Source organism: Ceratotherium simum, chromosome 6, assembly GCF_057802395.1.
Source record: "Ceratotherium simum simum isolate JZ-2026a chromosome 6, ASM5780239v1, whole genome shotgun sequence".
Classification (NCBI taxonomy): Eukaryota; Metazoa; Chordata; class Mammalia; order Perissodactyla; family Rhinocerotidae; genus Ceratotherium; species Ceratotherium simum.
The window spans coordinates 7588828-7616503 of NC_141905.1; the positions used below are offsets into that span (position 1 = coordinate 7588828).

Consider the following 27676-nt stretch of genomic DNA (forward strand, 5'->3'; position numbering starts at 1 on the left):
CCAAATTCACAGCTTGCTCATCTCTCCCGAACCTGCTCCCTCCCACCCCCTCAGGGCTCAGGACCCCAGACTTGTCAGCTTGGAGTTGTTTGGAAAAATCCTTCCCCTTCAGGCCCTACAGTCAAGTAGTTTCCAAATTCTTAAGATTCTCTCTGCACTCTTCCTTTTCATTTCCCTTTTACTGAATCAATTCAAATTCTTATCATCCTTGCCTGGACTCCTTCCTCTCACCTCCTGCCCTCCACAGGAGTCTCCAAAAGAGATATCCAGCTGCCGAGGAAATCCTTCTAAACACAGATTAATCATTTTACTCCTCTTCTCAAAAGTAGTCATGGTGTTTACCAACTATGCACCGAGTGAAATGCACCCCAGCCTGGCAGTCACCATCCTCTCATGGGACAGTGCCACCCCAGCTTAACCACGCGCCTCCTCATCCGCCCAGGCTAATGGCTGCTGAAGGCATCTGCACATTACACCTTTCTGGGGGCCTCAGTAGTACCCATTTCCAGATCTGCCGAATCACAGCTTCTGGGGAAAGACCGGGAATCTGGACTGTGAAGCAGTGCAGGTGATTCTGATAATCACTGCCCAGGGCTCTGGTCACACAACAACGTCCCTTCGTGATGCCCTTTCACTCATCCTCACTGCCAGAGTCCTACCTTCCATTCAAGCGGGTCCAGCTTCACTTCCTCCATGTCCCTCCCAGGGCCACTCCACTGAAATGAGTCTTTTTCTTTTCACTCTAATTTCACCTTTAAAGCATGAATAATAGCCCAGCATATAATGGTGTTGCCATGCAGTGCATGTATCTACCTCTCCCCAAGACTCACGACCAGGGAGAGCCAGGGGACCCCACTCCCTCCTGGGGAACTCTGCATGTGTGTGCATACGGGTGTGTGTGCATGCATGTGTGAGTGTGTGTTTAAGAGAGTGTATACATGTGTATGTGAGCGTGCATGCGTGTGAATGTTCATGTGTGTGAGGATGTCTGTTTGCCAGAGTGTGTATGCATCAGTGTGAGTTTACAGGTGTGTGTATGTTTGTGAATGTGTGTGAGAGTGTAGGTATGCATGCGTGAGTGTGCAAGTGATTGTGAATGCACAAGTATGAGAGGGTATGCTTGTATGTATGTGTGTGAGTGTGTGCATGAGTGCATGTGTGTGCACCTGCACGTGTGCACCTGTTTGGAGCAATCCTAAGTTTGGAATCTGGGCTCTTGCTCCAGGCAGTCAACCGGAACCAGACTGCTGGGTTTCCATCAGAGCGGTATCAGGAGAGGACAAACTCTCCCAGGAGGGAGACCCTGAGCCCAGGACCTGCAGACTCGTCCAGAAGCTCTGGAGGCCTGGGATCCTCACACGGCAGCCAGGCTGTTGGTAAACTGGGGACTAAGCCAGGGGAGCAGAGGAGAAGGTAGAGGCTGGGGGTGCGTCTCTTGTTGGGTGGAGAGAAGGGGCCACTCCGAGAGACATTTAGGAGGAGGGGTTGATGACTGGTGTGTGTGTGGGAGCAGGATGGGGACAAGCCAGTGGTCGAGGAGCAGGAGCAGGACAGTGCAGGGCAGTGGCGAGTTCAGCTAGCACGTCGGATTTTTGCAGTCTCTTTGACATCCAAGAGGATATGTCCAGGAGGAGGTCGGGTGTGGACTCTGGAGTGTGGGCGAGAGAGCAGGGCTCAGGAGAGAGGTGTCCGCAGATCAGAGCCGGGCACACAGGAGGCGCTCAGTAATGATTTGCTGAATCTCAGTGACTATAGTAATACGAGTTACTGCTCACCGAAGGCTTGGACACTATATGCTCTGCGCTGGACTAAATGCTCTCTGTGAACGATTTATTTAACCGTTTCAACAAGTGTCATTACTTTGGTTTTAGAGATGTGCAAGCTGAGGTCTGGAGTGCTAAGGAAGCTGCCCGAGGCCACCCAGGCTAGCAAGTGCACTCGACTCTGAACGCGCCTCCCTTCAGGCCTGTGCACTTAACCCTCCAAGAAACTGGCACAGCATCCACGAGCTCCGTCAGGAGGCCCCCAGGGCGAGGAAAGAGGAGCACTGAGGCCAGAGTCCCCAGGAACTCAGAATTCGGGGTTGAGGATGGGAGGAGGCAGAACGGCTCTGAAGGACGCTGAGAGGAGCCGCCAGAGGGATGGGGGAACAACCAGGGAGAGCGGGTCTTCCGAGAGCCAGAGAGGGTGGTAAGAAGTGGGTCAAGCATGCCAACGGCAAAGAAAGAGTTAAGGTCTGGGGGTCTCGGGTGGAGGGCTGGGGGCAAGAACCAGGTACAGTGAGAGGGTCAAGGGGTGAGTGGGGAGAGAGGTGTGCAGCTAAAGGAGGGGAGAGAAGGAGGAAGGTCTCTGGAGGGGACCGTGGAGTGGAGGGCAGGGTGCCCCTTATCAGGACAGGAGGCACCGGAGCCTGTTGAAAAGCTGATGGGCGCGGCTTTTGACTGGGAGAGGAGAGGCATGGGCAGAAGATGGGTGGGGAGATGAGCCAGAGAGGAAGCTGCAGGGTCGAGGAGGTGACAGATGTGGAATTTGGGCTCGGTGGGGGGAGGGAGCAGGCCTGGGACGGCAAGACACCATCCAGGCTGTGGCAGGAGGCAGGGGGCATGGATGAACGTGCACAGGGGTCCTGCAGTGGTGATAAGGCTTTTCCCCTGCTCTGGGGCACCTGGCCAGCGGGGACCTATCTGCTACCGTTAGAGAGCCTACCTGTGCCCCACGGTCCTCTTTGCGCTCGGCCCTGACTGTGCCCCCCACCTCCCGCCCCTCCGTGCTGCTGCCGCTCTGAGCTGCACCTGTGTCAGGGTGCCCGTAAACCCTCTAGGTGCCCTGGCCCAGACTGTGCTGGTCATTCTGAGCTTTGCCATGTGGCCTGGTGAGAGATGATGTGGTGCTGCGAGATTTCTCAGCCACCGAGTGTTGGTAGACTTGGCCCTGGTGGTGTTAGCACTGGTCCAGCCTTCCTAGAAAAGCTGGCCTGGGATGGGCTGATATGGGACAAAGAAGAAACACGATGTGTGGACAGGGCTGGGCTGGTGGGCAGTGGAAGGGATGGACATGCACAATGGCATGCAAAGGCCAGAGGTAGGAGTCAGGGCCAGACGGCTGACATGAGTCATTTCACTGACTCCTCAGAAGAACCCTGATTTCTCACACGTTCTGACTGAGACTCAGAGGAAGGAAGCAGCTTACTCAAGGTCACACAACACTGTTGTTACGTGGCAGAGCCAGGATTCAAAGCCCGGTTGGTCCTGGTCACTACGGATGCTACAATTCTGCCCAAGCAGAACCGAGCCTGAGCAGGCCCTAAGTGCTTCAGAGCAGAGCCGCCAGAGAGGGAGAGGGAAAGGCAGCCTACCCTGCAGAGTGCTCAAGTGTCGGCAAGACTATGGCCAGGGTTTCTGTCTGCCCAGGGGCTGCTGGGATTGAGAACACCAGTCAACTCAAACTCATGAGCTCAGAACCCTGGGTGGAAGAAATGGAATTCAAGTACCCAAGGGCTCGTCCATTATGAGAGAAGGCCAGAGGGCTGGGCAGCATCCAGGCGTTGCTGGGGCAACACGAGGTGTGGGGCCAGCAGACCAGGCACTGACTCATGCTGTTCTCCTATCAAGGAGGTGGAGGTCTTTCGTTTCTCAGAGTTGAAGAAATTAAAGAAGTGAAGAGACAACGTACAGAAGAGAAAATACAGATGCCAGTAAAGATGCGTAGAGATGCTGAACTTCAACAGTAATCGGGGAAATACAAATTATAACCATAACATGACACAGTGCTGTGTATCCAGTAGGCAGGTCAATTTTTAACGTTTCATAACGTCATGTGTTGGTGAGGTTGTGAGCAATTATAAGCCACTGTATAGAGGGCAATTGGGCTGTATTTATTAAAGTTAAAAAATGCCTAGTCTACAACTCAGTAATTCTGCTTCTCGCCTCTCCCTGCAGAAAGGACTGCAGTGCATAGGTAGTGACACACAAGGATGCCTCAAGCACTCTGTGTGACCCCTAAAAACGAAAAACCCAAAGGCCCAACAATGGGAAAACAGCCAAATAGACTGGGCGATATTCTCATTGTAGCATGCATTGCAGAGGTTACAAAGAATGGGATGAATGTGTATGGGCTAACATGGTTAGTTCCCCTTTTTAACAAACACCTCAGAAGAGGTGTCGTCGCTCCCTTTCCTAGTTTCTCTCCTATTCTCTTTCTTTATTGTAGTAAAATATACTTAACATGAAATTTACCATTTTAACCATTTTTTTTTTTTTCTGTGAGAAAGACTAGCCTTGAGCTAACATCCAATGGCAATCCTCCTCTTTTTGCTGAGGAAGATTGGCCCTGGGCTAACATCCTTGCCCATCTTCTTCTACTTTATACGTGACGCTGCCACAGCATGGCTTGACAAGCGGTGCATCGATGCGCGCTGGGTATCCGAACCTGTGAACCCCGGGCTACCGTAGCGGAGCGCACGCACTTAACTGCTACGCCACAGGGCCAGCACCTCATTTTAACCATTTTTAAGTGTGCAAGTCAGTGGCATTAAGTGCATTCACACTGCTGTGTAACCATCACCATTGTTCATCTCCATCCATCCATCTGTCTTTTCTTCATCCCCAGCTGCTGTCTGTTCTCTTCTGACTTCACTCAGTCAGGCTTCCTCTACTTCTGTCCCACCCAAACTGCTCTTATCAAGGCCACCAATGACCCTCACGTTGCTCAACCCAAGGGTCAAGTCAGTCTATCCATCCCCTAACAGCGTTTGACCCAGGTGGGCCCTCCCTCCTCTGGGACCATTTCTGCCCTTGGGTTCCAAGACCACACTCTCCTGCCTCTTCCCCTCCTTCTCAGTCCCCTCATCTTCCCCACCTCTTGGTGTCCAGTGCCCAGGGCTAGTCCTTGGACCCGGTTTCTATCCACACTCACTGTCTTGGTGATCTCCTCCTGAATCTGAGACCCATGAGCCTGTCACTCTGTCCACCTGACACCTCCAATGTCACATGTCCAAAGCTGAACCTCTGGTCTTTTCCGCCCCGAAGCCTACTCCTCCCATAGTCTCCCCCATCCCTGTCAGTGGAAACACCATCCTCAGGCCTGCCTGTTCCCAGCTGCCATCATCTCTCACCTGAATTACTGCTATAGCCTCTCATCCAGTCTCACGCTCTGCCATCCCCCTCTGTAGTCTCTTAATAGGGCAGCCAGAGTTTTTAAAGATGGGAGTTAGATCATGTTGCTCCCTAGGAAAACCCTGCAGGACGCCTCCTCTCACTCAGAGTAAAAGTCAGAGCCATCACCACAGCCTGTAAGGGTCCTCAGGACCTGGCTACGTGACCTCTCGGACCTCCTCCCGCTTCCCCAGTCCTGGCCACGCTAGCCTCTGCTGTTCCTCACACAGGCCAGCTGTGCACCTGCCGCCTGGCTCTGCACCTGCCGTCCCCGTCCCTGCAGTGCTTCCTCTCAGCCCCTGTGTTCTTTACCCAAATGCCATTTTCTCCAGGAGGCCTTGCCTGACCACCTGTTACAAATGTGTCTCCAACCTCCCACCTGCCCTTTTCTGCTTCATGTTAACATTTACTTAAATTCTATTATAGCAGTGGAAGAAAGCAAATGGCAGAACAATACAAACTATAAAACAAACAAAACTATTTAAAAAGGGAAGAAAAACACAACCCCCAAACAAAAGACATCACAATGGATTTTCGGTGGGTACGTATATTTGCATAGAAGGAATGCATGGCACCAGTATCAGTGATTATGTTCGTGAAGGGGAGGACGGAGCTGTTGTATGTGCATTCTACTCGGGGAAGGAACGTGTGTGTTGCTTACATAAATTAAAATAAAAACTTTAAAATGAAAGAGCTCTTTTGGAATGCAGCTGGATCCCCTTAGGAGATTAAAATATCAAAATATCAGGAATTTGATAAATGTTTGAGTATTTGTCTGCAACCAGCACCACACTTGGCTGTGGACCACAACACCAACAAGTGAGGCCTAGCCTCTCTCTGCCTGCTTGGAGCTTCCAGGCTGAACAGACGATGCTTCGTGCAAGCACGGCCCATGCCCATCAGCAGCCCTTCCAGGGGAAGGTCAGGGGGCCCATCTCTGCAGGTGAGCCTCTCTGGTGGGCCTGGGTCCACCCTAGACTGTCGCTCCACCCCATCTCGTGTAAGCAGGGGCTCAGTGAGGGTGTGCGGGTCGTTCACCACCCAGCGGTGCAACAAGAGGACCTGGCGGCTGCTGCAGCTTAGAAATTGCTGAGAACACATCAAAGATACCTTACACGGGGGGTCACGTCAGGGCTCCGCCCCAATTCCCCTGGATCCCTTTTTCCTGTTTTTATGCCCCTTCCTACCCCACTCTTTACTCCCAACAGCTTACCCCCGGTTTTTCAGGACTTTTTTCAGGACTGCTGGCTGTTTTGGAAGACTACCCTTGGGCCACTGGAACCCGTTTTGAGCAGGCATGGGGAGAACTGGAAGTGTCTCGGAATTTACATCCTTCCCTACCCACTAGCCCTTGCCAAAGTCTCCTGGTTGTGGGAGCCTGAATGACCCTGCAGCTTTGTATCTAGCTGGAAACCACTCAGAGCGGGAAGAGGTGTAATTCACATTCCAAGTTCCCCTGGGGCTCAGGCTGAGACCTCGCTTTACTGGCTGTGCACCCCAGCTTGGCTCTCTCTTCCCCGTCCTGTTCCTCCACCCACGCAGTAGTGTCCCTTGGGGGCACCTCTTTAAGAAATTACTGCATGAAAATCCTCGTCTCAGAGTCCGTGTAGGAGAACCCCGCATAACACACCTGCCTGTTTTCAGGGCCTTTAGAATAGGCCGGCGGCAGCAGCGGCCTTGGGCTGCGGTTGGGGTATCCGGCCCTAGACGGTGCTCTCTGGGTTAGGCGCCCTGCAGCGGGCCAGGGGTGTTTTTCCATCTGCAGCTCTGTAAGCGCAGCCCCAGAGCACGGAGGAGTGGCTATGCATGACTAAAACCCAATTGATTTATACAAGTCAATGGGATTTTAAAGTCGGGCTGGGGAAATAGCAAGATGGCTCTCAGAGCTGAATTGATTTCAAGGGTAAGTATTGCGGCTGAAAGATTGAGAAGAGAGAGGTGAAGGAATGGAAGGGGCACTCTGGAGGGGCCGGGCAAGACGGTTTCATCAAGTTAATGCAATTTGCAGCCCAGGGCCAGGGGGCCGCGGCAGGTTCCCATGCTGTCCTGGGAATACTGCACGGGCCTCAGATGATTTATTGCGTGATGGTTCCTGAGTGCCCCTACCTTTGTTTATGTATTTTTTTTAACTTGTTACTTAGCTTCTTTCTGGGCTCCATCTGGTCATCTGTTCTTTGCTAGGTCCCCCATCTGAGGGGTCTAGAGAACCAGCCAGGCCTTCCTAAAGGGTCTCACTTCAGGGCCTGGAGGACAAAAGACAGCAAGAGACATGACCTAACCCCCATCAGTGAGAAGGATGAATTCTAAAATAGCACTGAGGTAGTCTAGACAGTTCGGATTTTTTTCATAATGATTATTTGAATGATTTCAAAACATCAATATAAAAGATCACATTCTTCAGAGTTATTTTTATTGGCTCTTCCTGGGTCTACCTCCTGGCTCAGCGGGTGCCGGTCCTCAGCAAGGGGTGCAGGAGGCAGGCCGACACCCAGACTGCTTGACCTGACTTCCCCGCAGTGTGCACCCCCAGATTCAGCCGGATCTAGCGTTCATTCACCCATTCACGGAGTTTATGGGGCCTCCTGTGCGTCTGCCCCATGCTAGCCCTGGGGTCCGGAGATGGGAGGCCCGCGCCTGCCCTGGCAGTCTGCCCCATGCTAGCCCTGGGGTCCGGAGACGGGAGGCCCGCACCTGCCCTGGCAGAGGTAAAGGGGGACAGGGACTCCCAAAGGCAAGGTCTCGCTGTTGTCGCAGTGCGTACAGGGGAAACGGGAGCGCGAAGACAGCGGTGAGGAAGTCAGGCTGCGAGGCTGGGAGGCTGGTGGTGAGGCTGAAACTGGATGAAAGAACGGAGTGAGCAACAAGAGGGGATCAGGTATGCCAACCCAGAATATGCCACTTTGGCATACTGATGATTTTGAGCTGAAGTTAACTGGGAAACAGCAAACACAGAGGAGCTCTCTTCCCTCCCCCTTGCTGCCCAAAAGCAGAGCATCGGTTTCCCTCTGGAACGGAGTGTCCCCGCTCCTGTACCAGGAAGAGGAGAGTGAGGTTCTTATCCTCAGAGGGGACTGGAGTCTGCATAACAAACCTTTTTACACAACCCTTATCTACCACACACTTCCTAGTCACCTTCCCACAATTAGTGCCCCTGGATTTAACTGCCTCTTTGGGTTTTCACCTCTTTTCTATTAAGGCCCCCTCTCACACATGGGTAAAACTATCCATAAAATTTATATGCCTTTCCTTCTGTTAATCTCTCATTTATCAGTTTAATTAGCAGGCCTCAGGTTCAGAATTTAAGAGGGTAGAGGAAAAGTTTTTCCTCCCCTACACTATGGAAGGCTGGGAGGAGAAGAGGTGTGCTCAGCAGGGGGCACAGGAAGACCTGCAGGGTAAGAGAGCACGGGGTCAAACCCGGGAAGTCTGACTCCCAGACTCTTAACCCGGACTCACACAGGACCCTTGTCCCTGCCCTAGAATAGGCCATACCCCAAACCCTCCCCACCAAGGCTAATGAAAAATGCCTTCCTCTGAGGAAGGCAAGCCTGATGGACCTCTTCTAACTCCCGTCCACAGGCTTGACCTCCAACATCATCCCTTTGGTGGGGTCCCTCTTGCTGCATCTCCTTTGAAGAGGCTGTGCCCCCTTTCAGGGCGGAGACACTTTGGCCGTCATTGACATGGGGGTGAGGTCGAGGACGAGAAGGCCTCTGTGAGCCGGTGCGCAGCCGCGTCCCCAGCTTCACCCCCCACTTGTGCCACACACCTCACTCTTTCCAAACCAACAACAGGTCCCCGCAGGGGCCATTTTGTGCCATACCCCTGCCCCTCTGTGCCTGTCAGTCTGAGGGGCCCTGACTCACGCTTGACGTGTCAGTGCGGCTGTCTCCTGTGGTGTGAAGACTCCTCTAGCAGGTTCCCAGAGCAGAGGGGTTATTGCCGTCCATTATGCCGCCCCGTAACTGGCCCACGCCTCTGGTCAGACACGTACCCCTCTATGCAGTCTTGATCTGTGAGTTTCTCCTGGCCAAGGAAGGTGCCCTCCTCGTGCTTGAGTCCCTAGACTGTCGTACAGAGCCTCTCAATAAATGCTTGTTGCATGAATGGATGAACACGAGACAGGGAGCCTCAAGTTCAAGGAAGATGGGAAAGATCAAATCTAAGAGACCTTGTGCCTCTGGAGATGATCTTCCTGGTGTGGAAGAAATCTGCCCACAGGATTTCTCCTACCCATGGCCTCTTTGCACACGATGAAAAGGTTAAAGGGCAGGAGATGACTGATTCCAGCCCCGTGATCAGAGAAGCGGCAAGCAGGAGAGTCGAAACACAGAACTCAGTTTTCCTGCGTTTCCTACTTTGGTGGTAGATGCGTGAGGTCACAGAAGGCGCACAGGATTCCGAGGCCCAGGCCTTTAGCCTCTTGGAGCCCCAGGGTTCCATCTATAAAATGGGAGCAAACTCTAAATCCTGCCCACTTGCCAGACTGTGGTGAGGACGAAACGAAGGACGTTTTGAAAGTGCTTTGTACACAGAGCAGTGCTGAGTGAACAGTGGTTAGTATTGTGTCTTGTTGCCGCAGGCCGAGCCCCTCGGAAGCCTCTCTCCCTCTTCTGAACCTTGTCCCAGAGCAGCTGGCCCTGGGCTTGCTGCCTCCGCTCCCGTTCAGATTAGCAGGCCATTCACCAGAAGCCTGGGATTGGTGGAGTTGATGTAATTCAATATCGATTATAAATTTCATTTTCTGCTTGCCTATGAGCCATTAGCTTAGATCAATACTTTCTCCACCCTTGGTTAAGTACTCATTGAGGTTGTTGATGATTTCGGCAGAGGTAGGACAGGTCTCTGGCTGTCTTGGTGGGGGAACCTAAGGCAGCCTCCCGGCCCAGGCCTAACCCAGTTCACGGCTGTTGCAAATAAATCATTTATTCCCACCTTCAAACAGTAAGGTACAGCCAATTCTCCAGTTCTCTGGGGTCAGAGTCCAGCCTGGAGCTCCCCTGGCCCAGCATCTAGTAGTGCCTTCTGTCCCCAGTGCCTAAGAGTGCTGGTGTTATGAACTCTGGGCATCCTCAGTCTTCCCACCAGCTGGTATCTGGGAGGAGAGGCAGGAGGAGGGGAGGGAGGGTTCGTAGTGCATCTCTCCGGGACACGACTGCCACCTTCAACTCCTGGCATGTGGGCCTCAGGCTGCAGCAGACAGACTGGCAGTCTGGGAGCCGGGGAGTGTTCAGAAGCAGAGGAACCTGACTGGCAGCAGCTGAGTGCTCTCAGAAGATGGGCTCTGACAATGACACTCTTGTTCCCTCATGCCCTCTGCAGATGGTGGATGGGAAACACCATCACTCCCACAGCATTTACTGGACATCCACTTTCTCCCTGCCCTCAGGGTCACTTCCCGCAGACTCACTGCCCACACTGCAGCCAGCATCATTGTCTAATGCTCTGTCCAGCCACACCACTCCCCCGTTTAAAGCCCTACCTGGGTGTGGGACAAGTCTATTCCCCTGGTCACATCACCTCCTCCCTCTACTGCTGTCCTGCATCGCAGCCGCACCCAGGGGCTCACAATTTGCTCAGCACATGTGCCTCTGTGTCTTGACACGCGAGGCTTTCTCCACCCAGGACGGCTCTCCTCTCCTGCTGCCTGGATAGGGCCTGGTGCATAAATAAGAGAGCGCACCATGGTGTTCAAGGGTCTTCGGGTTTCGAATCCCAACACTGCCACTCCTGGCTGGGTACCCGTCCTGGCTGGCAAGTTCTTTAATCTCTCTGGGACTCAGTTTCCTCATCTGAAAAATGGGGCAACAGTGGCCTCTTTCTCAATAGGGGTCTTTTGAGGATTAAAGGAGATTACACACATGGTAAGTATAACAGGACATTAAAATGAAATCTCCAACAGGGCACCAAGACACAAGAAACGTGACTTTCTCAAGTGAGGGCCAGACTAAGAAGCACACTCCCAAACAGGAGGGTGAAATCAGTCACGCGGCCCTGGGACAGGACGCTTGGAAATATCAAACCGGTCTTGTATTTGCAAATGAAAGCGACTCTAGGGCATTTCATTATCCAGGAGTGCCCGGAGTTGTCACACGGCCTAGCCAGGCAGGGACGGGGGAAGGCCTGGTCCCCCTGGGACAGTAGAGGGCACAAATAAAGTAGCTTCTTGTGAGCTGTGATGGTTCTACAGCATGGTTACATAAGTTCAATAGACATGAGCACTGGTTATTATTATTATTAAATATTTGGTCAGTGCATGAGTGATTAAATATGTATCTGACTCCTAATGCAAGCAGGGAGGTGAAGGTATCTGAGTCTACAGTATTTGAGCTGGCTAATTTTATCAGAAATAGGGCAAGTTGAAATAAAATAGCAAGCCGGTAGAGCTGGGACTCCTGAGCCTCACCTGGTGGCTGGGGCCGGGCCCGCCTGAGCCCAACACACACCTTTGCACCCACGGCCTGCACTGCTGGCACCCCTTAGTGAGGGCACCTCCACACGATGCCCACCCTCCTATCCCATCTAATCCCCACTCCCACCCGTTTCCCACTAGCCTGCTGCTCGGCCAGGCTGCCTTTCAGCTGAACAAATCTGAGATGGGCCAGGACACAGCAGCTGCCACGACCTCACCCTTTGCTTTTGCCCCTGCACCCTGGCGATAGCACTGTGAATACCTGCCCACGGGAACAGGTGCTCGTGAGGTCAGACATCCCGCATCACCGGGGCCTAAGCTGCTCAGCAACGCCGTCTGGCCTCCACTGGCCTCTGGATGGGGCTATATTCGAGGAGGAGGGCTTCTTGGGTCTCAGAATCCTATGTTTAAGCTGCTTCTGATCTTATTAGTGGCGTGATTTTGAGCATTTCCCTTAAATTATTCTGCCGCCATTTTCTCCCTGGACTCATAGGGTTGGTACAAGGCACATCCTAAACAGTCCACAGATACTTCCTCACTTTCCTTCCTTCCCTAAAGAAGCTGGTGGAAGGACTACCTGTACCTTCAACGTGTTGGTAACGACAGAGTCATACCCTATGATTCCGTTTATGTGAAATTTAAGAATAGGTAAAACCACTCGACGGTGATAGGAATCAGGAGTGTCAGTCTGGTTGTGAGGAGGGACTGGGGAGAGATGTGAGGGAACTTTCTGGGGTTAAAGGAAATACTCTATATCTTGATCTGAGTGGTGGTCATTGAGCTGGACACTTATAATTTGTGCATTTTACTGTTTGCACATTATGCCTCAATTTAAAAAACAAGGAAAAAATACTAGAAATGAACAGCGAAAATCCTAGAATAAACAGTATTCAAAAAGTCAGGCTGCAATGTAACTTTGAGGCCTCTGTTGTTCAAAGATCCCAAATTAGGAATTTTTATTTCCTCTAATCAGGTCCCTGGACTTGTCCTAAATCTTTTGGTGCTCTGAGGGCCTCTGCAATTTCATTTTGGTTCTGAGCGAACTTCTGGGAGGGACAGATAGGAGAGAGCTCCATCCTCTGTGTGGCGTAGAGGCCCGGCCAGCGGTGGAGGACGTCCAGGCTTGGCCACCGGAACCCTCTGGGAAGGTATCAGCTCTGAGCAGCGGTGCCAGGGCCTGGCCCGGAATAAGGAGGTCACTGGGTGAGTCTCCTGTGGCCCTCCTTCTCCACCGCAGGCTCCAGTCCCTGACCGAGCTCTGGCCCAGACCTGAGGTGCACCCTCCAAGAACTGCTCTCATATACCGCCTCCTTGGCACTGCTAGCCCTTGGTCCTCTCTCTGAATCTCTGGCAAAGCTAGACGCCCAATCACCTGATGGGGTTACTGTCCCTTTGCTGTCTCATTCTCAGGGTCTGTCTTAGGGAGCCTTCAGAGTACCTGACAAGCCTGGGCAGGAGGCAGCACAGAGTCACCATGGGCATATCCTGGAAGGCCACACCATTCAGAACGGAGCAGTCAGAGGAGGCCTGTGAACCCTAGGGCCACCTCTTAAGAGCAAAGATTTCCCTCTGAACAGTCCTCCAGTTTGAACCACTCCTCAGCCACACCTCAAGGAGTCCTGCAAGCCTTGGGGTGAAACCCAGCAGTCTCCTGTCCTCCCACCCCCTTCCACTCCCCACCCCGGAGGGGAGCCACTTTCAACCTTGTTAGTTGGTTCCTTTGGAATTTACCTCCATATTTCTAAATAGTACTCGTTTATTGCCACTTCTTTTTTTCCGTTTCCTCTTGTCTAGTTAATTAACACATCCATCACCTCACATATTTATCATTTTTTTTTTTTGGTGAGAACATTAAGTTCTACTCTCTTAGCAAATCTCAATTATATAATACAATGTTATCAACTATAGTCACCATGTTATACATTAGATCCTCAGACCTTATTCATCTCATAACTGAAAGTTTGTACCCTTTTACCAGCCTTTCCCTATTTCCCCCACCCCCAGCCCCTGGCAGCCAGTTTTATACTCTCTGTTTCTAAGAGTTTGCCGTTTTTTTTCAGAGTCCACATACAAGTGATACTATGCAGTATTTGTCTTTGTCTGGCTTATTTCTCTTAGCATAACGCCCTCAAGGTCCATCCATGTTGTTTCAAATGGCAGGATTTCCTTCTTCCCTATGGCTGAATAATATTCCACTATATATATCTCTCACACCTTCTTTATCCATTCATCTGTCGATGAATGGATACAACTTAGGTTGTTTCCATATCTTGGCTATTGTGAATAACGCTGCAACGAACACAGGGGTGCATAGATCCCTTTGATATCCCGTTCTCATTTCCTTTGGATACAGACCCAGAAATGGGATAGCTGGATCATATGGTAGTCTGTTTTTAATTTTTTGAGGATCCTCCTTACTGTTTTCCATAGTGGCTGCACCAATTTACATTACCACCAGCAGGGTACAAGGGTTCCCTTTTCTCCTCATTCTCTCCAACACTTGTTATCTCTTGTCTTCTTGTTGATGGCCATTCTAACAGGTGTGAGGAGATATCTCATTGTGGTTTTGATTCGCATTTCTTGATGATGAGCGATGCTGATCTCCTCTTCATGTGTCTGTTGGCCATATGCATGTATTCTTTGGAAAAATGTCTATTCAGTTCCTCTGCCCATTTTTAAATCAGATTTTTTTTTGCTACTAAGTTGTGTGAGTTTTTTATACATTTTGGAGATTAACCCCTTATCATATATATGATTTGCAAATATCTTCTCCCCTTCAGTAGGTTGTCTTTTCATTTTGTTGATGGTTTCCTTTGCTGTGCAGAAGCTTTTAGTTTGACGTAGTCCCACATGTTTATTTTTGCTTTTGGTGTCAAATTCAAAAAATCATCATCAAGACCAATGTCAAGGAGCTTACCCTCTACGTTTTCTTCTGGGAGTTTTATAGTTTCAGGTCTTACATTCAAGTCTTCAATCCATTTTGAGTTGATTTTTGTGTATGGTATAAAATAGGGGTCCAGTTTCATTTTTTTGCGTGTGGCCGTCCAGTTTCCCAACACCATTTATGGAAGAGACTGTCCTTTCCCCATTGTGTATTCTTGATTCCTTTGTTGTAAATTAACTGACCATATATGCATGGGTTTATTTCTGGGCTGTCTCTATCCTGTTCTATGGATCTATGTGTCTGTTTTTTATGCCAAATCACTGCCTGATTTTTCCCTTTTAAGTATTATCTGTTGATTTATCACTATTAAAATAAGGATTTTATTTCTTTTACTCCCCTGCCCCTACCACACATAAGCACCCACCTCATCCTCCCAATACAGTTATATTGTAATTTTGGTTTGACCAGTATGCAGAATTTGCACTATTAGTACTATTGCTCGTCCCAGTTGAGCTATATAGTATACTATAGTAATTTTTCCTCTCATACATCACTTTTTGCTTTCCCTGGAGTTTATAATTGCCTCATTTTTTCATTTGCTTAGTTTTCTATTACATATTAATACTTCAACCTTAAATATTCCAACAGTTGTCTAAATCTAATCTCCTCATGTTCATATGCAGTGGGTATCTTCTTAAAAATATCACTGCATCTTATTACTTAAAAAAATCTCCTCCTGGAGACATGCAGGGCCACTGGCAGTGGTCTTTGGATAGTGTGAATCCCTGCATTGGGTTAGGGAGAGAGGTCAGAGGCCTCAGCACTGGACAGACGTGAATATGAAGTCCACCACTTGTTGGCAGGGCACCCGTGTTTCTCCATCTACATCTGTTAAAATGTGAATACGGATGCCTCATCACAGTGTAGTTATGAGAATTAAATAAGTACAATGGAAATGCCCAGAGCATGGAGGGCACAGAATAAATATTGGTTTACTTTCATGTGGGAAAATCAAGAACAATAAAGACACTGAAAGTACTTCATCTTACTCAGAGAGCTTTCTCTCTCCATCCCCAAAGTATTGACCAGGCTCTGCACATCCATCAAAGCTTCCAAGACACTGACACTCCTTTTGAGTAAGACAGCGAACGCTGCTGTAGCTTTGCTCATCAGTCTAATGATTTCCTCTAAAAGAAGGAGCCTCCTCAATAGCAACATCAATTTTATTTTGAAATATGTATTCTAAATAAAGGCAGAAATTCTAAAGGAAAATATTGATAGATTGATGATATAAAAATTAAAAACTTATGTACATCTGGGGGAAAAAACCCTAATATAAAAATTAAAAGCAAGCAACAAATTGGGAAATTATTTGCAACATATAAGTCAGTCAAGGGAGAGGCGACTTTCCTAAGGGCCTGGACTAGTTAGGGCAGAGGCAGCACTTCAGCCTCCCAGGCTAATGCTTTCCCCACTATTCATTCATTCATTCATTCATTCATTCACCATATACGTACTGAATGCCCACCAGGTGCCTGGCATTGAAGCATAATGATGTTAAAAACCAGAAATGGTCCCTGCCCCCATGGAGCTCATAGTCCAGTGGAGTGACAGATATTCACCAGATAATCCCACTTAGGAGTGTACAACTATAATTAATCCAAGGTAAATGCTGTTAAGAAAAGGAGATCCTGGAGCAGAGGGTCCAGCTCAGACTGGGTTGTGTGGGAGGATTTCCCCAGCTGGTGACACTTGAGCCGGGAGCTGGAGGGTGAGCAGGAGTTAAGGAGTATATGTGTGTGCGTGTGTGTGTGTGTGCGCGCGCGCGCGTGTGTGAGAGAGAGAGAGGCATTCCAGGCAGGGAAACAGGGTGTGCCAAGGCCCTGTGGTAGCAGCCCACGGAACAGTTGAGGACGGGGAAGAAGGCCAGTGCGCCTGGAGCCTGGAGAGTGTGAGGAGGCTGGAGGTTTGGCAGTGGCTGGACTGTATGGAGACCTTGTGGACTATGGTAAGGGCTTTGGATTTTAACCTGAAGAGCAATGCGGAAGCCACTGAAGAATTCCAAGTTGAGGCTGGAGGAGGAGGCTGGAGGTGGGTGCGTGGCTGGATTCACATTCAAAAAGATGGCGCTGGTTTTGGAGTGGAGAATGGATGGGGGGGGGCAGGTGGGCAGAGCATTACTGCCATAGTCCAGGTTAGAGATGACAATGGCTGGCGGAGGACGAGGACATGAGGATGAGTGAAACAGGCAGAGTCAAGAGCTCCTTGTAGGTAAAACAAAAGGGCTGCCTCCCATACCTCCTCCTCAGGGAACAGGCCAAGGCCAGAGCAATAAACTTTTATGCTGGCAGTGCTAATGGGCATGGAGGAGGCCTCTGTCAAGATTGGGGGAATAAACAATCTTTGAAGAAATAAGCCCTGTGACAGCGGGATTTCAGAGAGGGGAGCAATCCCGGCCAGCTGGAATGGCATCAAGGTCAAGTATTCTGGGGCTCTGTACTGACTGTGGCCTGGAGAGACGGAGATGAACCAGACTCACTTCTAACCAGTGCCCCTGGGGGCCGTGTGAGCAGAGGAGGGCACATGGAGGGCAGAGCAAGGGCAGAATGTGGTGGTGGGCGCGAGGGTACGGCCTGGGGCTCCGCTGCCCTTCCTCCCCCTGGAACACCGCCCACGTCACACCCAGGAGAGATGGTACCTATCCTATGTTTTTACTTATGATCTTGAAAAACAAATTGCAATTTTCAGACTGTCACAGAGCACAAAGACTTGTGACTCTCTCCACTGTATATGTAATAAATTCATGGAGTTTTAGTGAATTTATCCTATTTTTCTTCTGGGAAAACTGGCAGGGGTGAGAGCTGTCTCATCCATTCCTGCTCTGGGAATATGGTAACGAGGCTCAGTGAAGGAAGAGCTTGCAGGGGGCACGGTGTCAGGAAAGGCTCCCTGGAAGGGACCCTTGGGAGCTGAGTGGGGCAGGGCCAGCCACACCTGGTTCCAAATGGCCTGGCCTGGCTTCAACAGGCCATGATGAGCTGGGATGAGTGTGAACTGGTCCCAAAGAGGCAATGGCAAGCCAGAATCACAGCACTAAAGACCAGTTTGACCTGGCCGAACTACTACACACTGGTTTGAACCAATGTGGACCACTTTCCTGAAATCAGTTTGAATTGTGTGATGCACTTAAAACCAAGCACATTGTTTGAGTTTACTGGCCTATTCTGAGCCATTTCAAGCTGGTCTGGATGCCTCCCTACTCTTTTGAAGTACTGTCCTCCCGTGTGTATGTGAGAGCGTGTGCGTGCGTGTGTGTGTTGACAGCATCTGCCTCTAACTACCTCTTGGAAGTTGAGCTCAGCCAGGACACGACAGTTGACCAAACTTAGTTCTATCCCAGGGAAGTGACAGTAGGGTTTTCTCCAGGAGATCCTCAATCCTGGATCTCCCCCTTCCTGGGAAGGAGACACAAGGATGTGATGGCAGCCTCTGGCCGCTCTCTCAGGGCTGGCCTGGATGGGGACCTTCCAGGAAGCTAACAGCCAACGTGACCCGGGGAAGGGTGTCTGGGAAGCCCCTATCTGCAGAGTGGCCTTTTGGCAGGACCCCAGAGGCTTCTAAGCTGGCTGACTGAGGCTGATCTTATTAACTATCACAGTTTTTTTCATGCAGCCCAGTGCATCTGCATAGCGGTGTAGTCTGGAAGTGTGTCCGGAATATGCACAGTCTGGAGCCATGTGGACAAGGCAGAGTCTGGATATGGGGGCTGTGATTTGCATACTATGACTTGCTGCGTTTATAACACGTATCCTGCCCAGCTCCTAAAATGCTCAGTGTGCGATGCATTTTGATGGAAGTTCTTCTCTTTACCAAAGCCCCACTTCTTTAAGGCACGAATATATAATTTTGGTCTGTGTTTCTCCAGAAATGTGATAACCCTAGGGAGAGTTATTCCTTAACAAGCTGCAAGCCTGGCCCTGTGTGAGCCAATTCCTCACCTGGTCTCCAGCCTCGCGCTATGCCTGCTGCCCCGTCCTGCCCCCAGCTCCAGCCTGTGGCCCTGTGCACCCCTCCCCTCCCGTGGCACGTGCCCACGCCGTTCCTTGCCTGGAACTTGGCCTCCTCCCTCCACCACCCTTTGCCTAGCAGCTCCCCGCCATTCTATAGCTCAAGCACCACTGACTCCTCTGGACGCATCATTTGTCGTCTATGCTCTCGTCACGGTTTATGATCATACCTTTGTGTGGGTGATTATCTTATTAATATTTGATGAACAGCACCATAACCTTCAACTTTTAACATATCTTACCAGATAATATCATCTAGTAGAGGCTTTCTCAACCTTAGCTCTATCGACATTTGGGGCCAGACAATTCTTTGTTGTGGGGCCTGTCCTCTGCACTGTGGGATGTTGAGCAGCATCCCTGGTCTCTACCCACTAGATGCCAGCAGCACCCCTCAGCTGGAACAACCAAAAATGTCTCCAGACAATGCCAAATGTCCCCTGGGGGGCAAAATTGCTCCTGGTTGAGAACCACTGACCTAGAACAACCGTTTGTAAGAAGTTTGGGATTTCAAAGGCAGGCTTCCTGAGAGCCCCTTTGCCGAAGCAGTGGTCACTTTCTAGACCAGCACCATGCAACAGAAATGTAATGCGAGCCACGTACGTAATTGTAAATGTTCTAGTAGCTGGAGTAAAAGAGGGGCCGGCCCAGTGGCGTAGTGGTTGGGTTCATGCGCTCCACTTCAGCGGCCCAGGGTCCACAGGTTCAGATCCTGGATGCAGACCCACGTACCACTTGTCCAGCCATCCTGTGGCAGGTATCCCACATATAAAGCAGAGGAAGATGGGCACAGATGTTAGCTCATGGCCAGTCTTCCTCAGCAAAATGAGGAGGATTGGCAACAGATGTTAGCTCAGGGCCAATCTTCCTCACCAAAAAAAAAAAAAAAAGAAAGTAAAAGAAAAAACAGGTAAAATTAATTTTAATAATATATTTTATTTAACCTAATATACCCAAATATTGTCATTTTAGCATGTAATCAATATAAAATAATTATTAAGGAGATATTTTACATTCTTTTTTTTCCTGCCAAGTCATCATCTGTGTGTGTGCCAAGTCAAAATTTTGTGTGTATTTTCCTCAGTTTGGACTAGCCACATGTCAAGTGCTCAACAGCCACGTGTGGCCAGTGGCTGGCATGTTACCAGAGTGGGAGGGTGGATGAAGCTCTCTTAAAGGGCTTGGCATGGTCCACCCCTGGGGTGGTCACCAGACTACACCCCCTCCCTGAGAAGAGCCATGCCCAGCCCTCCTTTGCCCCCTTGACAGTCTATCTGGAGCACCCCACAGAGGGGTCCTGATGGCTCTGATCACACTCTGAGGGCTGCCCCGCCCAGGAAAGCCATCCAAGTGCCCGAGGAGTGCTGATGAGATGGGTGTGCCGCCTGTGAGCTCACAGGAGGCTGGAGGGTCCTGCCACACACGCCGGGTGAGACTCGCACTGTTTCCCAGCTCCCCAGGCAGATGCTCCAGCCACCACCAAACCACCCGTCCTCATGCTCATGGCTCACAAGGGAGGCTCAGCCCTCCACAGACACTGGCCATCTGAAAAGACACGTTCTGTTTTCTTAAAAGACAGATGATATCTAAAATGACACTTTCCCTGGCCAAGAAGTTGCTGTCTAGGGGAATGCTGTCCTGAGTCTCCCGGCCACTCTGCAGGGACACAGGCTGGCTGGGGCGCTAACCAGGTTCTCCCTGCCAGGTTCTATGGACCCCCTATCTCTTACTTGTCGCTGGATCTGCTCCCACACCGCCATCTCCAGGCCCTACAGCTTCCTAGGAGTACTCTCGGGGAGAGCCTGCCTGCCTCTGCCCTGCCTGAGGAATCACTTCCTGCAGCCCAGCTGTGGTAGCTCCTGCAGGTCCTGCAGAGCAGCCTCCCGGGAAGCGCAGCAGGAGTGAGGATCCTCACTTGGACCCCGCTGTCTGATAAGCCAGGGCATCGCCCTTCCTAGAGGGCCACTTTTGTCTGGGCTGCTGGGGCAAATCTTGAGCCTGGAGCATTTCTCCGTCAGTAAAGGAACAAAGTTTTCCCAAAGTTGTCACCTGGCCACTTTGAGCAATCCAGGGACTCTTTGAAACACGGAATATGGGGTAAAGCCTGCAAACCCACTGGGCACTAAGCCAGCCATCGCCCTTCTGCAGTCTCAGGTCTGACCCCCACCGACTCCGGAGGAGCCTCGCTGAAAGGGGCGTCAGTCACCAGGATGCCCCAGAACACGGGCCGCCTCTGACCCCCAGCGTGGCAGCCGGCTAAGTGTCCCCGCAGTTCGCCAGGAGACGCACACTGCGCCCAGATCCGCCCCAGGGAGTTGGACTTACCCCTCCTGGCTTGCCTGATCTTTGGGCTCAGCATGTTCCAGCCGCCGCTCGGCCAGAGTCACTGGGCCGGTCATGCTGTCATCCACTTCTCCTTTCTCTTCTGGCTCAGTTGCCCCTCATGCCCCGCCCGGGCCCCCATGGCCGCTGGCGTCGCCGGCAGGCTCAGTCGGCTCCCTCTCCGGGCTCCCGACTGACGGCTTGCCTTGGACTACATGAACCTCAATGCATTATTCATCCATCCCAGAAGGAATTCCCATCCAAGCGAACCATTAAGAGGCTCGGTAACGGCTGCTGATCAATCACCGAGCCAGGGCGGGGCGGCCCGGCTGTCCCTCCGTCTGGCCGGGGAGCACGCGGCACTGTCCATCCCCGCGCGAGCGGCAGGGCGGCCGGGCGGGGCCGGGCGGAGGGCGGGGCGGCCGGACGGTCCCGGGGGCGGATCCGTCCTCCGCGCGGGGAGGGCCGGTCAGGGTGCGCGCCGCCGGCCGGAGACCACGAGAGGCCGCCGGAAACACGCCGAGGCCCCGGGGGAGAGCGCTCTCCGTGAGAGGGTGGCCGACGACCCGTCCAATGGGACCCGCTCTGCCGGCTCTTTCCTGCCAGGAGGGCCCGGGAGGCGGGTTAGGAGCGCACGGTTCCAGCTGTAGAAAGACAGGTGTGTCTTGGAAGGAGCCTGCAGCCTGCAGTCCTCAGCTCCTCAGGGGACCGGACCCGCAGGGAGATGCCCGTTAGGGATGTTAGCTCTTTCTGCCGCCTTAGTAAGATGACAGGAATACGGATGCACGTGACGCACTTAGTTCAGGGCCGGCACGTGGTCAGATCTCAAAAACCTTGCACTGAGTAGTGAATCTCTGCTAATTGCCATGTTTCTCTGTAACATTAGCATAATACTAGAGAGTGGATAGTGGGGCTTTTGGGGCTTCTGGGGGTTTCAGCCTCAAGATCCTAAAAGTTGCCGAGAAATGCAATCACAGTAATAGCTCTCATTTATTAGGCGCCTACTATGTGTGCTTGAGATTGGTGCTTTATATTCAATATCTCATTTAGTTCTCAAATTCCCCGAGGCAGGTGCTATTATCATGGCTTTCCAGATGAAGAAAATAAGGCACAGAAATGTTAAAGAGCTTGCCCAGAGTCACCCAGTAAGTCCTGTCAGGCTGGGATCTGAACCCAGGGCTGTCTCTACAGCTCACGCTTTTCCATGGTACCAGTCCCTCCAAATTCCAACCACTTTCTGTGGACCGTTCCCAGCGTGAGAGCCCTCCGGGAACCGAGGTTCGGATCTGCTTTTGTGCCCCTGAGATCACCGCACAGGCCCTGTTAGGCACTTGCGCCTAGGCTGGGTTCCCCAGCCTGGGGACAGTGCGATCCTCTTCACAGCTGGAAGACTAGTTGGAAGATGAGGGATTTGAACAATGACCTCTCTGCTTTGAACAGACACGCTCCCTCCCTAATCCTTATCGTGCCTCTGTGTCCAATGATCCCCAAACACCACAGTGACGTGTAAACCACTCCAGCAGCTGGAAGGGGACAGGGTCCAGAGGCTGCTGGTCCACTGGGAGCCGACTGCAGCAGTCCCCGCCTGAGATGATGGGGTCTAGATTCTGGAGAGGAGGGGAGGGTTGGAGAGGAAAAGGATCACCAGAATGTGGTGGGTCAAATGGCCAGGATGAAGGGAGACAGCATTGTCCATAGAGACAAAGCTGTCTTACTCAGCATCAAGTCACTTATTCTGGCCCTCAGCCACTCCTCAAAAGGGATGAATAAGTATTTTGATATAATATTCAAGGCCTTTCATGGTACTGTCCATGCCTTCCTCTGTAATCTATCTTGTGCTGTTGCTACACACAACCATATGCGCGTGCACTGCCTGCTCCTGTGTGCCTCTGTGCCTTTGCACGTGCAGCCCCTGCTCCTGTGTGCCTCTGTGCCTTTGCATGTGCAGCCCCTGCTCCAGTGTGCCTCTGTGCCTTTGCATGTGCAGCCCCTGCTCCAGTGTGCCTCTGTGCCTTTGCACGTGCAACCTCTGCTCCAGTGTGCCTCTGTGTCTTTGCACGTGCGGCCCCTGCTCCAGTGTGCCTCTATGCCTTTGCACGTGCAACCTCTGCTCCAGTGTGCCTCTGTGTCTTTGCACGTGCAGCTCCTGCTCCTGTGTGCTCCCATGTCTTTCCAAGAGCAGTTCCCTATCTCTGGAATGCCCTTTCCCATAAGTGTTTCAGCTACACAAGCGTGATCATTCTGAGCAAGTCCCCTGTAAAATGTCCTGATTCTACCACCAGAAGGAGCCACTAAGCACTTTCCCAGGCTCTTATCTGTGTCCCTTAAACTGCCCAGTGCCCCTCCTGCACTCCCAACCCTGAGCCTCCGGGTGGCCTCAGGCCAGGAAGCCCATGAGGAATATTGACTTGATGGGCAGATCCAAGCCACACCACTGAACGACAGAATCACCCTCCTTTCCCTTTCGGGCCAGGTAGAGGCCGGGTCAGGCTGGGACAGAGGCCACCCAGGAGGGGGTGGGAGGATACAGAGCTGGAAAATCTCATGTTGACATCAGGGTCATGGAGCGAGTCCCGTGGCCAGTGACAACGTCTTGAGCAATCACGAAGCCCTCTGAGTAATGCAGCCTGGACCACTTCCTCCAACCAGAGGCAGGAAAATGCCCTGAGGACTTAGTTTGGGTCCACTCACACTTGTTTTGATTAAGAAATCACCCCCGGGCATTTTTCCTGTGCAGCTGTTTCCCCCAATGACATTAAGTCACTGCGTTCACCGCCTGCTTTTCCGGGGATCAGCGTTGGAATTGGACAAAACCACAGAGGCTCTGGGCTCCAACCCAGAGCTAAGCTGGGGAGAGGGCGGGAGCTAGTCCAGACTCTGCACCCAAGAATGGTGGGGGGTGGGGGGGCAAAGGAGCGCTTTCCCTCTCTCTGCCCTCAGACCGTGTTCCCAGTACCTCTCTGGATGAAGGGATCCAGGGGGTCCAGCTGGAAGGGACATGAGCGCCCCCTCCTTCCTGAAGTTTACAAAGCCTGCACCGCAGGGCCCTGGGAGTCCTCCAGGTCCCTCTGGGGCTGCGGCGAGGGGGGAGGTGCAGACAAGAGCAGGATGAGGGGGTCTATTAACACGATGGTTTTATCTGAAAAAAAAGCCCCACTCCCCTCACTTACAGGTGGGAGACCGAGACCAAGGAGGGGAGACACAGGGCTCACTTAGCAGTGGAGACAGAGATGGCTCCTTTCCCACTGCCCGGTGCCTGCCCGCACAGCCCACCCCTCCCTGCAGTGGTCCTAGGTCCCTCACCGGTTTCCTGCCTTGCATCATTTCACCACTTTATAAGGGTTGCTCTGCGCCAGGCACCGCGAGGCGCTGAAGGGTGGGTGGAGAGGACTGAGAGGGACGAACTCTCCAGAAGGCATCTGCTGAAACACACATCTTGGTGGGATGGTCACCCACGAGCACCATGGGCCCAGAGCCAGAATGGCTTCAAGTCGTCGTTCTCAACCTTGGCTGCACACTGGGGAGCTTTGAAAACTAATTCCTGCATTCCACCCCCAGCGGCTCCGATTTACTGGTCTGGCATGTATGCTGGTCATGGAGAGACGTACAAGTTCCTCCAGTGATCCAGCGTGCAACCAGGGTTGAGAACCACCACTATAGAAGATGACTGCATGTCCTTGAGCCTGGGGCCACCACAGGTAGTCTTCGCCTGCTGTCACCCCAAGGGAGGCTTATTCTCAGGGAGGGGCACATTTGCCAATCAGGCTGCCAGTCAGAAAGAGGAAAAGCACCTCTATCCCAAGCCTCAACAGGAGACAGCTCCATTCCACGCAGTCACAGGTACTGCTGTATAGCCTGTGCACTGCACACAGGTGTCCAGTAGAGGGGGGAGTGGGGCTGGGCTTGAGCCCTGCTGGCAAAGCCATGTGTTCTAGCACGGAGAGAGGAATCTGCCACCAGGAAGGTGAACCTTTCTCTAATTTTTATGATGTCATAACAGAGCCCTGCTCTCCTATTCTAGAAGCTGCAGGAGGGACAAAGTGTGCTGTTCCAGAGGAAAGGAGGGAAACACGCGACCCTGAGTCTGAGGTGCCTGCGCAGTGGTCACCAGCACCCGTGTCCCCGACTTCCTGCTTCCAGTGCTCTCTGTCCCTGTCGCCAGGCAGCTGATGCTCCAGCTCCCCAGCATGTCGCTTCTGTCCGTCCCAGTGGTGGCTGGACTAGCCGGCTGGCGCCAGCAGCCGTGAGAGCTGATTGTTTTGTTAAATTTTCAAGAATTGTGCAACGTTAACACAGACATCATTAGAAATTAAATTACATAAACTTACAATTAAGTAAATTATATTAAAAACAAAGGTAATATATTCTCAACACACATCGCTTCCTAATTATTTTACTATTGTCTACATTCTTAAGGTTGTTTACTTCTATGGGATCTATATGGTGAGAATACTGTTGTGATGGTTGATTTTGTATGTCATCTTGACTGGGCCAGGGGGTGCCCAGACGTTTGGTCAAGCATTATTCTGAGTGTTTCCGTGTTTCTGGATGAAATGGACATTTGAATCAGTAGACTGAATAAGGCATCTTGCCCTTCCTGGTGTGGGTGTGCCTCATCCAGTCAGTTGGGGACCTGAATAGAACAAAAAGGCTGACCCTCCCATGAGTACGTGGACAGCAACAACAAAATGGAGTCTTCCAACTGTCAAGTCTTCCAAAATGGGGCTGGGAGGCCATTAAGGAAGTGGGGCTCATGCATGTATACCATGTCCGCCACCGACATTCCAAGACGTCAGTGAGAACGAGAATATCCTGTTCATAAGGACTGATGAAATTGGAATTTGCTAACGACTGAATCGCTAACCAACCAATGAAGCACGAGTCTAGCCTGCTGCCTGATGACCAAATCTCCAGCCAGTCTATGAAGTACAAGCCTAGCCTCACCTCATCCAGCTCCAATGAACTCTTCTTCAATACAACTTATCTTCCTTTTCCCGTAAAAACCCTGAGCCCTTCTGTAACTGGAGCACATTTGAGTTTCTACTTGAATCTGTGTCTCTCAAATTGCAATTCTTAAGATCCCAAATAAATGTGTTGCCTCTTTTGTGGTTTATGCCTCTTATTCCTTGACAGGTAGAAGGGAACTCCTCCTGCCTGACTGCCTTGAGCTGGGACATTGGTTTCTTCCTGCCTTTGGACTAGAACTGAAAACTGGCTCTTCCTGGGTCTCGAGCCTGCTGGCCTTCCAGCTAGAACTCCAGCAGCTCTCCTGGGTCTCCAGCTTGCTGCCGGCGGATCTTGGGATTCCTCAGCCTCAATAATCGTGCAAGCCAATCCCTTATTTTAATCTCTTGATATAGATCTATATCAAGAGATTTATATATCCTTGATAGATATATATATATCTCCTATTGGTTGTGTTTCCCTGAAGAACCCTAACATAAGTATATATTAGGCTGCTACCGCTCATCTCTTCCCAACTCCTTGTTCAGTGATCATGCTGGTAGTTTGAAACTGATGGTGGTAGGCGTATTTACACCCAGAAAAGCAGCAGATGCTATCAGTCATGATTAAAATTTTTTTCCTTCAGGAGAGCTGGTTGTTAGGCCTTTGCCAGCACGCCTCTGGTCACCCCCGAGCACGTTCACTCTGCGTGCCCCAGTCACCGTGACTGCCCGCTCTCCACCCAGATCTGTTCTCCCCTCCTTCCCGGGGAACACTCAGATGCTCTGCATTTCCCAGCCTCCTTGCAGTTCCGTGTGACCGTGTCCTGGCCGTCGTCTATGAGCAGATTCAATGTGGCCACTTGTAGGCCTGGCCCACAGGTCTCCTCCCCAACAGTCCTCTGTGCTTATCCCCCTTTTCTGGGGCCACCCTGGAAGTCCCATGGAGAAGACGGCAGAGGCCCCACAGTCTGGGTCCCTGAATGACTGACTGGAGCAGAGCCCACACTGTCAACCTGGAAACATCTCGCACGAGCATGAGAGCAAGGGCCATTACACAGTTGGTCCTCTTTGTTACTAGAGCCAACCGTCCCACTGGATACGCACTCTGCTTGCCCTCCTTTGCCTTCCAGACTTTGATGCATCCTTCTACACCTTGTCCCAGTGTCACCTCCTGGCTCAGGCCCCCAGGGTTAGAGGTCAGTACCTTTACTATCTCCCTCATTGCGCATGCCCGAGGCCACAGGAACCTTCTAAAAGGCCTCCTGCCAGACCTGATTAAGACCTCATCCGTAATTTAAATATATAAAATTGAAATTACCCATAATTAACTCATAATTTAAGAATTAACCCATAATTTAAATATTATAACCCATAATTTAAATATAAACTATAAACAAAACTTATAGTATGCTGAATTAAAAATATTCTTTTCAGATATTTTAATTGCAAAATTGTGTGGGATTCATCAAAGGTGAACTTTTCTGCCACGTTGGTGGCCCTGCTTTGCTGGTACCCTGAGCATATCCGTGGTTTTGCCTTGGGGCATCTGAGTGCTGTGGGCTGCTCTGTCCCACAGGGAGGGCCTCTCTCCTGGCCCGCTGTCCCCGGCCTCAATCCTGTTGCTTTAGGCCTAAAGTCTGTCTCCGCCTTTTGGCCCAATGCCTCCTCCAGACACTCAGCTTGCCTTTTTAACTTCAGTCCTGTCCACGCACTGCAGTCTATAGTGCACCCGTCCATACGTAGCCAGGCCCCTAGGAGGGGTCTAGAGTCCTGGACTCCTACTTTTCTTGGTCTTTGGTGTCCTGGGATCCTGGGCAAAGAGTCAGACGGACAAAGATGCAGAATCCAGGATTGGGCACTGGAGAACCACCCACACACCAGGCTAGACCACAACA

General features: G+C 51.4%; 1 protein-coding gene across 2 annotated transcripts in view; it reads right to left on the minus strand.

Annotated features, from left to right (window-relative positions):
* The window catches only part of ARHGAP22 (Rho GTPase activating protein 22), a 160959-nt gene extending 139795 nt beyond the window's left edge, over positions 1-21164 (minus strand). For both annotated transcript variants that reach the window (XM_087431820.1, XM_087431819.1), the window contains exon 1: positions 20839-21164. In XM_087431820.1, the coding sequence (XP_087287946.1) occupies positions 20839-20872 (34 nt within the window). In that variant the 5' untranslated portion in view covers positions 20873-21164. The remainder of the gene's footprint in view (positions 1-20838) is intronic.
* Positions 21165-27676: the final 6512 nt, after the last annotated feature.